The 14,993-nt window shown below is 39.6% G+C and overlaps 1 protein-coding gene across 2 annotated transcripts in view; it reads left to right on the top strand.

The window, feature by feature from the left end:
* zmp:0000000755 (phosphofurin acidic cluster sorting protein 2) overlaps positions 1–14,993 on the top strand; it is a 60,432-nt gene that overhangs the window by 23,593 nt on the left and 21,846 nt on the right. For both annotated transcript variants that reach the window (XM_059359092.1, XM_059359093.1), the window contains exons 2-5: positions 935–1,022; positions 8,637–8,726; positions 10,454–10,579; positions 13,971–14,133. In XM_059359092.1, the coding sequence (XP_059215075.1) occupies positions 935–1,022; positions 8,637–8,726; positions 10,454–10,579; positions 13,971–14,133 (467 nt within the window). The remainder of the gene's footprint in view (positions 1–934; positions 1,023–8,636; positions 8,727–10,453; positions 10,580–13,970; positions 14,134–14,993) is intronic.

The raw sequence follows: 14,993 nt of genomic DNA, 5'->3' as shown, positions 1-14,993 counted from the left end.
GACTTTTTGTCGAGTGTCTTGCTGTAGAGGCAAAGTGTTTTGTTTTGGGGGAGTTTGAAAGGGAGGGGGTTTTTAAAGGTCACAAATTGGTGTGAATCCATGAAAGAGGCATGGAATTGAGCTTGTGTCTGGTTTAAGCCTTCATGTATCGCTCAGTTGTTGTTTTTTTATCTGTCTCTGTGTTCTACAAGATAGGCCGGACGTGAGATGTGTCTACAGGGACCCTCTGACCTAGATCTGATTTTCTGATTAAATACAGTATATTTTACTGTACTTGATGTCTTCTTCTTACCTCACCTATTCTGGATCACAGTGTGACAGCTGCTCTCTGGTATAAAGTCTGTGTCAGTCAAAAATGTATTTCACTTCTTTTGCAGTATATGTAGCTATATGCTCCTTATTTGTTTTATTTAATAATAAACAGATGGCAGTGAGTCATATGTCATCTGTCATCTGTGTTCAACATGTTAAATGTGCCGCAGTATGCTGAAACAGGGCCGACTGAAGACATTTCACTGCACCACGGCTTGTCAAAGCATCTGTGCCATGTCACCTTCTATGAAGAAATCGCCCATAAAACTGACAAAATGAATCCTGATTTAGTGGCACTTTGGCGCGCCATTCGTTCACAACAAGTCGTAGATTTTTCCTTGATGAGAGGAACACAAAGCTGAACAGAATAGGGTTTGATTACGTAGTTGCTCCCAGTTTTTCCACTCACTTTCACCACAGTCATTGATGATCCCTGGATGCTGCCTGTTATTATCATACCTGCTGACCAAAGAAAGAATTAAGACACAAGTAGAAATAAGATTACATGAGTGCTGCTTTGTCCGCCATGCTTTTCATCCCCACATGCTACAGCGTGTCATGAAGGTGTGCTCACATTGTGTTCGCCATGCCACTGATCCTCTTCTTTGTTTCTTTTGCACAGGCTCTGCACCCTCACGCTGAAAAAGCTGGTCGTCCTGAAAGAACTGGATAAAGAGCTGAACTCCCTGTCTATAGCCGTCAAAATACAGGTGGGCGTGTTAATCTTGCATGTGCAATGCACGTAACAGGCTCTGTTGCAAAACATTTGATAGCTGTGTGTCATGCTCTGGAGTCTGTGGCTCACTGTCTGTCAATTCTTAGCCGGGGCTGTGCTCTTTTGAACGTAATCACAAAGACGCTGATAAGACATGCTACTAATCCAACCGTTGATAAAAACCTCCTTAGCTTGCGCAGGAAGCTCCGGTGAGTCACATCCACTCAGGTGCTTCAGTGACAGACTAGCATTACCACTCTAAGCACAGCATTAGCACCCTAAGACGGATTGTGCATCTTACATTGATTGCTAATGCATTTTTGTGGCTACGGCTGCGTAGGCCAAACATGTGTTGCATAGTGTCACGGTTGTCATTCGTAATTTATCTTGCACATTTTGTGTGTTGTTCACATTGCCTATGATTTTTAAATGCCATATCCAAAAAATCTCATTGTGAAATAACTTCTCACTGACATTTTAAGTCTTACCAGTATGGAAATATATATATATTGCAAAGACTAAGTAGCAAACACTCAGCAGATGGCCGGGTAGGAGGGGGATAGTGTATGTTTAAATGTGTGAACATCTGCTCTGGTGTGTGTTTGAACAACCCAGTTTATTTTACAGTTCTGTAGCTTTGCCACTCACTAAACAAGCTTACATTTTGCTGGCTCGCTGCAGTGGAGTTACAACTTACTTCTTTTTACAGAGTTGCAGGATGATGTGAGAGGTGAGCTGAGGTTTAGTTGTTTCTTGCCGTCACCGGAGCAACATGTTCCCAATCGGTGATTACCCCATTACTTATATGGAGTTATTCTTAGAAACAGATGGAGCTTTTTGGAAAGGTGTGAAAGTGTATCTCCCCTTTTATTATAACGTTTTCTTGACATGACTGACGTGTTGTTGGCGATAGAGTTGGAGAGGTTGTTAGAACTTGTTAATGTCCCGCCCCCTTCAGCACTGATTTCCTCATAACATTCAAATATTCAGGGCTCTTACAGGTGCTGCAACTCCTTAAACACACAGATTTTAAAGTGGGTTTGAATTTGAATAAAGTGCTTGAAACTGCCTGAAGTTAAGGTTATATAAAAAGGAATATTGCGTAATTTAATTGCACCATATTTCTGTTGTTGTTATTGTTATTTGACTGTTTTGAAATTACTTCATAATCATGTGCATGCCATACACTGCACCCCAACTGTCAAGTTCTTCGACTCTTCTGTGGTCAAACCCAGCCTTTAGTCTGCAGACAGTTAGAATAGACACACTCAGCGGAAAGCCTAGTAGCGGTCGGTGAGATGATGGTCCACTGCTTCTGAAACCGTTGATTCTGAGAGAGAACCAAGACCAGTGAGTGCACCTTAAGTGTACACAGACACACATTAGGAACACACTGCCCTGAGGTGGCCATGCAGAAATATTTCTCAAAGGGAAAAGTCATTCAAACTTTCTTGAATGCAGTCGCCCAGAAAAGCCACACATTAGACTCGCCTAAAAGCAAGAAGAGAGGAGGCAGACAACTTTGTCTGTTACTTGTACCTGACAGATTCTGTGCCACATTAAAAGAATACCAAGAAAAGCTTTTATTATAGCCACACATCAGAAAGAATCTAGTATGTAGCCTTTACCCTGTCCTGTATTTTTGGAATGTGCCACCTGTGTCACGTCTTGCACCATGCACACAGCATGTCTGATTCATCTACACAAGGAAATGTTCATACCAACAGTGGATGATGATTCTCAGCAGTAGATTATGATATACATTAAAGAATAAAACATGAGATAACAAGGACATCAATGTCCTGTATCAAACTGCAGTTGTTGATACCGGTTGCTGAGATAGCCTTGGCCTTTTTGCAGGGATGCATTTATTGATGAAACAGAAATAAACAAGATGCAGTAACTCAACCAGTGACTAAAATGATAATAAAACCTGATGTGTGGCCAAAAACCTAGGGTTATTCAAATGTTTTATTTAGTTATAACTTCCATGATGATAAAAGGATGAAAAAAGCTTCAATTCCTGACACCGGTTATTAAGTTTTGGACAGTTTTAAGTAGAATTCAAGAGTCATTCAAAAAGTCCATTTTTAGCCATTCTGACGTGACAGAAACAATGTTCACAGACGAGTCAATGTATTAAACTTTTATTCATGTTTAGTCATTTATGCTTATGTCATTTAATTCTAATGAAATGCCCTCCAGTAACTAATGCAACTTTCTAAGTTACCATAAGATGAGTGTAAGACTCATTCAGCTACTGTAGCTAATGTTACGTGTCAAATGTATTCGTTGGGTAGCCAGCGATGTTTTCTGTGGTAAAAAACAATCATAATAAAAATAACTCTATGAGCATGTTGGGTGTTGTCGCAGAATTACCATATACAATAGTAAGCTGGATCGATATGGAAATATAGTGTCAATAAATTAGGTCTCCAATGGATTACTGTTTTACAAAATGGCATGAAATTAATGAAAATAAAATGCTGTATTACTGTTGCTGACAGTATTCTGTGAAGTTGTATGATAATTACTCACTGGCGTATCATCTGGTGATTCCACAGAAGTTAAAGCAGATGGAGAGGTCAAAGGTTATATGATGACGGTTGTCCAAATTAAAAGCGCTGTGTCCTTGAATGAAATGACAGATTTCCCTGGGCTTGAACATTGTTAGAGACATTTAGGATACTGTAAGAACACCATTTATGAAAATATATAACATAGGTCAAGTTGTTTTTAGACGTTTTAATGTGGAAATGTTACACATTATACCTCTACTTGTAAGATCTGTGATGACATTATGTTTTTACAACTTACATGGCTGTTACACAGAGTATTTAAACCCCTTTATATTATTTTTACTGTTTCTGTAGTTACTGTTCTCTGCCTGCTTGCCTCAGTAATTGACCATTTTTCTTTTCCTTCCTCAATATTGTCCCCCTCATTCTGAAATTTAATTGAAATTTTAAGCCGCACTGGGCTATTTAAAGAGAAACAAATCATCTCGCCTTTACTGTCATCCTAAAGGAGAAAGCAGCCAACCAAGTGTGGCTTTATCCATGAGCTACGTTGTCTCCAGAGCGTGAAATCTCTCCATTTCTGTTGAGCCGCCTGGAGGACAGTCGAGCAGAGCTCTGTTCACTGCAGCTCCGGAACTGGAGCATTAAATGCAATTTCCAGCAGGTTTGGTTAGGGAGAACAGAGACGCTGAGGGGATAAAGAGACAGTTGGGGAAGATGACAGAGGAATAAGAGGGTTTTGTTTTCAGACGGTGAAAGACAAAGCCTCATTACTGCATGTCATCGGTTCTCTGTTCTGCATACATGGGCCGTCTCTTCTCTCTCTCTGGGCCTCATCAGGTTAAGTGGCCTGCATGCACACACACAACGCCTGTAATGGCTAACCATTTGGATGGCCTCCCAAAGCCACAGCAGCAGGGATGATGAGATTGCAGTTTAGTCTGCAGGAGACTTTGCGTTCCCTTGGAGATAGTCTTCTGTCTCTCACCCTGGAGACCGCATAGTCGCTTCAAGTAGCTGAGGCCCCAACAGACAACCCTCTGCTTCATTTTCTGCACATTGGGTTGCAATGCGGTATGCTACTGTGCGTGCACTACATGATTATGCAGTTTGTGTCCTATGTCTTCTGTGTGTAGTTGCCTAAGGTTGCAATGTGCTGTAGATGTCAGCTAGATTACGACAGGAAAGGCTTGCAATCCTCATTTCAGCACAAGCCGCTGTCCAAAGCACTTCCATTTGCAGTCCACTCAGATATGATCCAATTATGTTTGTGTATGTGTGTAAAGCAGAAGCCTCAAAATGAATTTTAAACCTCTTTATTACAATTACACATCTTGTCCTGACCCTGAATCACTTCCTGTCTTTGCTGCAAAACACGTAAGTCAATTTGGAGAATTAAACTTCTTCAAAAGTAACCTTGAGTAGAAGTGTAAAGTTGAACTTTTCCCACAGGCTTGTTGAGTGCGGTAGAGTAGAGGGGCTGTAACATTCCCCCATCTGGCCCCTGAAAGACAGTGGAGAAGCTTGTAGCAGGGGAGAGAGGGTGAGAGAAGGGAGGGGGCAAAGGACATTCAGTACAAGCTTTCCTTGCCAAGGCTCTGTATTGTTAATGCATGTCAGGCAGTTTGAGAGTGCTCGCCTTTTGTGCCTTGATTCATTGTACCAGCCACTGAGCATGAGAAAAGGGTGCATACAAGGCCTCTTTGTGGCGCTCAGGTTAGTGACAAGGTCAGACTCAGACAGAGATTCACCCTCTTTTTTTCTTTATGTACAAAACAAGCTGCGACTACTGACAGCATGTCCTTCTGTGGAACATATTGAGCCATTAGGTTGGATATAAAAATGCTTATGACAACTGAATGCTGCACTGAACTGAAGTGTCAGCGGAAGTAAATATTCTTCATTCTCATGTTCCCATTTTATGCCTTTGAAACTATTGACATTGCATGACATTTTCTTTTTAAATGTTCCAATATTTTTTTTTATGTACACTAGAACACAGTGTTATTCTCTGTGTATGGCATGCTTTATTTTGTTATTAATATTTTATTGTCACAAGTCTGTAGATTTACACTTTTCCAACTTCAAGCAGAGTGTGGAACTGTATGAGAAATGAAAAATCTGAATAATTTGATAACCGTCTTTTAAAAAACAACAACTACATTATCATTAGGCACACATCTCCTGTTGAATATGTATGATATCTTATTCATATATGGGAGAATACCAAACATCACCAGATATCTTAAATAATTACATAAATGTTTATTGCACAACTATTGCACTGGTCTGTTAAACAAGCATTGTTTGTCACCCTGTTTAGTTTGATAGGTTGTTCTGAGTTTCATGAGCTGAGCTGAACATCAGGCACCCGATCAAACCCGTCTTAAAAGGTTGTGATTGGCCCGATGGAGGCCACCCTCGGGTGAAATCTGTCGAATGGAAGAAGGACCATACGCATCTGCCAGAGCAAATAAAACATGAGCTCAGATTGGACCGGTTTCCAGGCCAGTAAACACTGCTCTGATGATAGAATGATGTCGATTGCTGTGGGTATACACTGTACTGTATGTCGTTCCTCTTAGCCGTGTCAGACCCCTCGTGATCCTCTTGCCTTCTGCGGCTCACAAGGTGAGAGAATTTGGATCTGGCCTCTGTGCCATTTATGCTCACTGAGTTGGCAGGTGAACTGTACTGAAGAAGAATGTGCCTGGTGAAACAGTTATGGAATGAAAATACTGAAACTACAAAGCATTGCTTCACTTTGTGTTTGTATGAAACATGCATTGTCATTTCTGATCACTCATGCATGTAATGTACCTACAGAGGCACCACTGTGCTCTTGAATAAAGCCAATCCCCTCACACACACACACTACAGCACACACCCAGACATTTAATTTGGTATCTGTTACATGGTTTAGCAGCTCTGGTGACATTAGGATCCAGTGTCGTACCCACTGCATCTGACTATTGAAGAGGTTCGAGGTATTAAGCCAGGCACAGGATATCCTTACTGCTGTATGCTGTTTACCAAGACTTACTTAATACCATCGGAAGGTTTAGCAGACACCTGAACTAAGCTTTGACGACTTATGATTATTTTTTTTTTTACAGCAGTTGATGAGTTGCCAAATATATTGCACAACAGATGCCTGTCTTCAGCGCTCACAGCTTGATATTAAATCTCGAACCCGAGACTTGACAAGCTGTTCCTGTTCTCACGTTTACACTCCGACTCCCTGTTTCAAGATTAGACGAGGTAGAAAAAGAAACTTGGTTGACGAGAATTAAACCGTAACTTGATGATGAACATGATCGACTTTAATCCGAGGCTTGCAAGAGAAACTCGCTAAAAGCTGAGACAGGTCCTCTGAGGACACACTGCTTGTCTGTGTCCTTACTTTTGGAAGAGACTTTCACAACCCGTGGCATTTAAATCCCTGTGCTGTTTGGCCACAAGAAGTGTGTGCAAGCTCCCAGAATTAGATTACCTGATGCGTCTCTCTCAACCCGAATAGCAAGCATTAGATAATTCAATTAAATTTGGTTTCTAGTAGCTGCTTGGTTAGGGTTGCAAAGGGGTGGGGAATTCTCGGGAAATTTCCAGAAACCTTCCATGGGAAGTTAAGCTGGGGAATTTTGGAAATATTCCAATTGGAAACTTTTCATGGGAATTATGGACATTTATGGGAATTAACTGGAAATTGGGGGTAATTTAAACTGTATCATATCCAAACATTAATATAATCATTTTGTTTGATCATAAGTAGACATCCATGTAAAATTATAAAATTTTATAACCTTTTCAACAGATTTATTTTAAGCAGAATTGTATCAAGTTTTAATTATTCTAATGAACAATCGATACAGCATGTAAATGTTGAATTGAACATGTGATAGAGGAATGCACAGTACACATAGGGGGCGTGGCCTCAGTAGCCCTGCAGTAAGCAGTGTGCTTTGTGCATGTGACTGAGGAATAGCATAGATATTCAAGTGTACTTGCATGAAATCTGCTTGTTTTAGTCAAGATTATGCTAGAATATATTTTGCCCAAATATATTTAAGGTCCCTGTTAAGGGCCAACCTCCAATTTTGTAAATTCCCTGTTTGTTCCCATAAAATTCCCAGTAACTCACATAAATTCCCGTTAATTCCCAAGGAAAGTTTAATACTTTGAAAATTCCTGGAATTTTGCAACCCCATGCTTGATACAGTGGCTGCACCACAATAACAACTATATTAACTTATCTAATGAAGAAACAGTTCACAGTAATAGTGTCACCTGTTCACCATTATTTTTTTAACTACCTATTTTAATTGGTCCAGGACTTTTAGCTAACTGTTTTTACCGTTTCTCCATTACTTTTAGCTAACTACTTGAACTGTTTAGTCAGTACTTTTATCTAGCTATTTCACGTTTTTAATTCATTTCTTTAAGCTAACTATTTAAACCGTTAAATCAAATGTCATTACTTAAGCTATTTATTTTTTACCATTTATTTGTTACTTTTACCTGTCTGTTTAAACATTCATGCTCAGTTGCTGACAAGTTTTCATGTGCTCTTACATAAATGCAACATGTAGTGTTCAGGTGCTACAGTTGGTATATTCTTTTAATCAAACCATAATTTCTATTTTTATTTTTTCAAATTAGTTAAGCAGCTCCACACTCTATCCAAGTACCACTGGGCAACAGCAGAAGTACCACTTGAAAAACAAGTACCCTTTGAGGTTGACACTGAAGCAGGCGTGTGATTAGGTTGCTGCTTTTTGAATCCTTATGTCTGTTAGGAAAGCCTCTTGATATGACCTACATTTCAGTTGTCCTAGTAGCACTGTTCTCTAGGAAGCAGTGAAGGAGTAGAGGACTGTTTGTACTGGGCTGCCTCAAGGTGTGAATCTGCATAAATGTGTGAATGTGAAGCAGGCTGCTCCCAAAATAAGGCTTGTACACTCAGTCACTGTTGTCTGATAGATATATGGTTAAGAAGCAACATATAACAAGGGATTTGTGAGTACTTTTCTTATTCCAAAGGTATATATAAATGTGCTTACAACTGAATGTTATTTTACTTTGTCTTCCAGGGTTCTAAGCGTCTTCTGAGATCAAATGAATACGTCCTCCCACCCAGTGGACTGATGGAGACAGACCTGGAGCTCACATTCTCACTACAGGCAAGCACTCTGACATTTTACTGTGAATTCTCACACTGATACAGCAGTTACTTGACAGGGAGGATTGGGTTGAAGCCTTTATCCAAACTTGTGCCCCTGGCTGACCCCAAGCAAAACTATTCCGTTCAAAATATCCATGTGTATTTTTAGACTTGTGTATATGCAGTATTTTTCATGGATAACATCAGACCCTGTTATTAATTATCAGCCTGTGCCATTAGGAATATACTGATAGTACTATCTTCTTCATATCAGTTTAGACTGAGATCAGTGCTCTTAAAAGTATTTTTTTTTAAATTATAATGAACTGTGTAACATGAATTGAACTATTGGAGATAAAGTTGCTGTTAAATATTCATATACCGTAATAATTAACAATTATATCATATTTATAATTTTATAATTGTAATTAACAAGTAATGACACTATTCAGTTCTGTTTGCACTTATAGGTTGTAAATGGTTGTACATGTTTTATTAACTGTGTTTAAAAAGTAATGTAAAAGTTAAAAAATGAAAATGTAAGTGAACCCTGTATGTAGGTAAAGTAAGCTAGGACAAGACATCACCTTATGGGGGGATTTATATAAGATATGTTAAATTTGTAGATGGAATGGTTGCTCATTTTACCAAAAAGGTTAAAAAAAAGATTGTAAAAATATGAAACCAAAAGGCCCATCTAAAATCACAATGCCTGGAAAAGTATGGGCAATATTGGATGTATATTTTGTAGCAGCGATGCTCAACCAACTGGATCTTACAAGTTATTGTGTGAATATTAAAGAAAAAGAAAGCAAGAAAAGTTTATGTGAAGATCAAGTTCTGGCAGTCAGAGACAATATGTCTCCAGAGGAAACGGGCAAGATGGAGAAAAAGAGCAAATGTGAAGATGAAGTGCTAATTTTCAGAGATAAATATAGTTCTGAAGTGATGAAGGGTCATTAACAGTTCAGCCACAGTAAAGCAGACAGACCAGAGACAGTTTTTTAATAGTTCAATAACTAAGATTGCAGAATGTAACACCCACGATTGGTTCAGTGCTGGCATCTGAGTGCGGCGAGACTGGCTGTATTTTTACATGAACTCGAACCTTGTCTGTGTGGTATCTCTGCATCATCAGTTCACACTATTCAGTGCAGACAGCATTCTGACTACAGATACATCTTTGGAAGCAGTGAAGCAGTTTGTCCACACCTTGATAAATGTCCTGTCTACAACAACAGAGAATTTAAATCTCGCCTGGCAGTCTAAGATAGCCAAAAGGATGTTAAAGTAGCAGGTGAAACACTGGGAATGTCTGATGGTATTGATAATAGAGCAAAGATAAGCAGTCTCAAGGTGGTCCAGTGAAAACCCTTCAAGTCAGTCACTGAAAAAAGGCTTTGTCTGGAAATAAATAGCATCAGAGAACTCATTCAAACACAAGGAAATAAAATGCTGGTGCGCACTGTCGAAAGAAAAATTGGGCAGTGAAACCTAGAGTTAGCACTGCCAAAATAAACAACAGATACTGAATATTTGCAATCTTGTTTTATTAATTCAGGTGGATGGTTAATACATGTTATTTGCAATGAACAGAAGTTGAATACAGGCACAACATGGACAGTGAGACTTATTTTCGAAACAGTGTATTTAAATAAGTCCGCGTTCTGGGTTCCAATCTACAGGCTGATGAATATTTGATGCAGTGTGTGTTGTTTATCTGACTTTTGTATTTGTTATTTTCAGTACCCCCATTTTCTGAAGAGGGACGCCAACAGACTGCAGATTATGCTGCAGAGGAGGAAACGCTACAAGAATCGAACCATCCTGGGCTACAAAACGCTGGCTGTGGGAGTCATCAACATGGCCGAGGTAGCGTATAGCGTTTAGCTGTGGCATTAGTTTCAATCATGTTTCATTGTCACTTTAATTTCTCTTGAGAAACACATAATTTTGCTCCAAGCTCATCATTGCTTGTGATTCAGCTCTTCACTGACAGTGATTGACATTGCTATTAGTGTCTGTGTACCGTGTCTTGATTTGCCAGAGAGAGAGAGAGGGCCTCCTGCGTTACACATCATTTCAGATGACTCATGGCCATCACACATACTGCTATGTGAGATTATGGGCCATCTGGAGCTAGCTTGATATGCACTTTTCTGGAAACGGTGCATTCAACCATGCTATGCAGAAATAATGGACTAGGAGGTGATATAATACCACTTGTGGATGTTTGTTCTATGTGGAGATATAGCATTAAGGTTTTTTTTGTCCTGATCCGAGTCATTTAACGTTGAGTGCTGCCAGTACAGTCCTCAGCTGGACATGCAGAGGGGACTTTGCAGTTACGTCAGACTGCATGTTTAGCCACTGGGCCATCAAGATGCCTTTTTTTATGCTCAGAGTGCTTGCTTTTCTTATAAATGCCTGTTTTTCAGTGTAGTTATCACACATTCAAATGGCTGGCTGCTGTTAACCCTCTGAACCCCATCCTGCCAGTGCTAGCAGGTAAATTACAGGGGCTAAATAAAGCTTCAAAGTAGGACTACATTTTGGCAAGGGAAATACTATTGGCCAAAGATACTTAAGATATCTGAATGAATGTGGATTCACAAGTCTCTGCGCCCAATGAATGCCAATACCATGCAATATGACGCAAAAAACCATGCTGTTTTTTGCATGTAGCATAAATATGCTATTTTTCCTATTCTAAAATTTGTGTTTTTTCATATTTCTTCATACTGGGGCCCTTAAACGAGAATAAAATAATTGGGTATGACTGGAAACCTGAGACTGTTGATTCACTGAGCACAATTGTATTTATAACCATGATTTCCCGTAAAAGTTTGAAAAATGTAATAAAAAACAGATTGCAATTTGCAAATCCTTTGCAACCCACATTCAATGGAGTACACTACAAAGACAATTTATCTATTGCTCAAACTCTTGTGTCTTGTGAATACATACACTCAATCTGAAGTGAATGCATTCTGTTATCATTTACATTTAACACAGCATCCCAACTGTTTTGGAATCAGGGTTGTATGTATGATGTTGTTAGTAGCCTTTTCCTTGTAGTGAGACCATTTGTATAAATTTGACCCTACTGTGTAAAATTAGCTGCTGTGACATGTAGGATGATCACACCCTCATGAGACTTTACAGCCACAACCTACCTAAATCACTCTGAGGACGTAAGGCATTCCTATGTTTATTCATAATAATGGGGTTTATGAGAAATGTCCTGAACAGAAGTGATCACCCTCCATCCATTTGCCAAAAAAATGATATTTTTTTGCAAGATGTCTTTAAATGTTAAAAGTTTTTGATATTATTTTGATATTAAATCACAGCATGTCTTTTTCTTATGGTGTTCCTTAACCTTGGTGCCTTAGTTTGGTATTTCGGAGGAATCTTTGATCAATTGATCAAAAATGGTTAAATTTAGCACAACAAATGGCATCAACCCAAAAATTGCCACAACAACTTATGAGACGTAATTGAGCAAATGAATGCCCATCAAATACTTCTATCATAATGTTCTAAGCTCTTACACACTCTAAAAGATGATTTGCACCAATTCTATGTGCCATGTACTCTTGACCTGTTATTTCCCCCTAAAGCCAGAAAAAGACAGAAATAGGTCTGGTGGGTCTCTAAGGGTTAATTGTGTCACTCTGTGGGTCATTCGCTTTCAACACTGTGCAGAACCAATGTGTTGCAGTGTTTTAACACAGTGGGGGATTTTTGATAGCAGGCTTACTACTATGGATTGCACCGAACAAAGGGTTAGAAATTGGGCAGCAGATACAGATCAATTAAAAGGCCTTGTTCAGAACATAATTAGTTTGGTGTTTGTATGTGAGAGAAATCGAAATCAAGACGGGATATATTGAGCGTCACACTTATTTGGAATGGAGAGACACAGGTAGCATTTCTCCAATTGTAATTACAGCAGCTGATGCGCCCATTCATGCTCAGCCACAGTGACTTTCCACCAGTAGCCCCAGGACAGGAATTGACTGACATCTGAAAACAAGACTAATGCTTTATTGCATTTTAAAATACCACTCAACTGCTGTGCTGTTTTGGTTCTCGCTGCAGTGAAACGACCCACAGACTTCCATGAATAAAGCTAGATTGGCCATTATTGGATCCTGTTGGGTAATTATGTTGTCATCTGCTGTAGAGTAAACTCTCCCGTGCCCTCATTCGGAATCTAGCGGGCCACTATGTGGGAGGAAGTCACTTATTGGACTTTGCATGCAGCATTAGAGTGCACCCCTGCCAGTGTTTGAGCAAAATGAGCCTACTCCCTGTACAGCTATTCATCAAGTGAAATGTCGAAAGTACCCCCCAGATAGAGCTCAGAGTGAAAGCTCATCCCTTCTCATCTGATTCAAAACAGTTTATTCAAACTGTGTTACACTGTTTGACTGAGCAAATTGGCTCGGCTCATTTAGACATTCAGAATGGAAAATCAGCATTGTGTTAGTAAAGATTTACTTAGAGATTGCGTAGCTGTCATCTTTTAATCAGCCTGTAAATCAGAGCAGAAAGCAGTGAAACAGAAGCCATGTCGATCTCCTGTATCAGTATTGGCTCGGTAAAGAGAGAGATGTTTCTCCATCCTGCCTGTCTGTTGAAGATATATATTTGTTTCAAGGCTCTACAGAGTGATTGATAGATGCAGGAATTGTCATGAAGGCAGCTTAAAAGGACTTGATATTCAGACAGATGACACCCATTGTTGTATTTATTAAATATCACCATACTCAACTCAGACCTGAAAACAAACTCACTGGTCCGACAGCACTAATCAAGGACATCCACACCTAACACAATGCTCTGCACTTTATATATTTATATAATTACAGTATTGTTTTAATGCATACAATGGCACTAAATTGATGGTACAGTGAATGAATGACATGAATATACTAAGTGCTGAGAGAATGAGAATGTATCTTTTGCATTTACTATTTATTGAGATGAGATGATAAGAATGTATCTTGTTGTTTACTATTTATTATGCTTTTTTTATGAGTCCAGTACCTGAGTGCATTGAATTTCGTTGTATTTCTGTGCAATGACAAATAAAATCTAATCTAATCTGATCTAATCTAAAGAAAAGATAATATTATTAGGAAGACTTGCAGGGTAGATATAAAATAAAACCAAAGTATTAATTGGTTTAAAGCCCATACTTGAATGTATTCTTAAAATCAATCTTCGGCCTCAATGTTAATCTTCCTGTGTCCAGGTGATGCAACACCCAACAGACGGAGGACAGATTCTCGGTCTCCATAGCAACGTGAAGGAGGCGCCAGTGCGTGTGGCGGAGATCAGCGTGTACTCTCTGTCGAGCCAACCCATCGACCACGAGGACGGCAGCAGCCAGGCTGGCCGCAAAACCAAAACCTCAGGTGGGCACAGCCGCCTCCCGTCCCCCTACGCGGGTCAGTTAGACAGACCTGTACCAGCGCCGCCCGGTCAAATCCTGTCTGTAATTTCAGCCTTCACCCTGGAACCCAGCCTTCTCTCTTCCCTCCATCCACATGGCTCCTATTACCCAACCGAGGACAGAAAAACCTGTTTTAATCCCAACCCAACCTATAGCCAAGGATATGTTATTCTCTTCAGCTATGGTTGTAATGTTTTCAGAGTTGAACAGATTTAGAGCCTATTACCTTACACTCTTGTAATTCTGGACGGGGGGAGAAATATTGGGGGCCCCTGCTCGGACTCCACGCCTTCATCCTGCACTGCTGATCCCTGGCTCTTCTGGATGTTATTAAGGAGGCCGCTCAAACATAACAGATGAGCTCATGCACCAAATATCAAACTAGTGTCACTCCGAGGGAAAAAAAAAAGATGTTTATCTTTCGCCTTTCTCCTCTGCAGTGATCCTTAATAACATCCATCCCATCTAAGAGCAGAGAGCAGGATGTTTCACAGGCAAAAAGGAAGTCGGAATTGGCTCTTCAGAAAGAAAAAAAAAAAAAGCTCTTCCATCACCTGATCTGTTCTCAGCTGTCAAACACGCAGTAAAATCTGCCTCTTTAGGAATGTGGTTGTCGAATCCAATAAAATCTGACATTAAACAATAGTTAAACTTCCACCACTGAAATGTCATTAAAACTTAATCAGAATACGAGACATGGATCACAAAAAGAGCTCTACAATCTAATTTGCATATAATAAGACTTTCATTACATTTCAGCAAGCAAATTTAGCATTTAATTATGTGCACTGAAAATGTTTTTGCATTATCATAGATTGTGTT

Source organism: Centropristis striata, chromosome 20 (assembly GCF_030273125.1).
Source record: "Centropristis striata isolate RG_2023a ecotype Rhode Island chromosome 20, C.striata_1.0, whole genome shotgun sequence".
In the NCBI taxonomy this organism is placed as follows: Eukaryota; Metazoa; Chordata; class Actinopteri; order Perciformes; family Serranidae; genus Centropristis; species Centropristis striata.
This window is presented reverse-complemented; position numbering and strand designations above follow the sequence as displayed.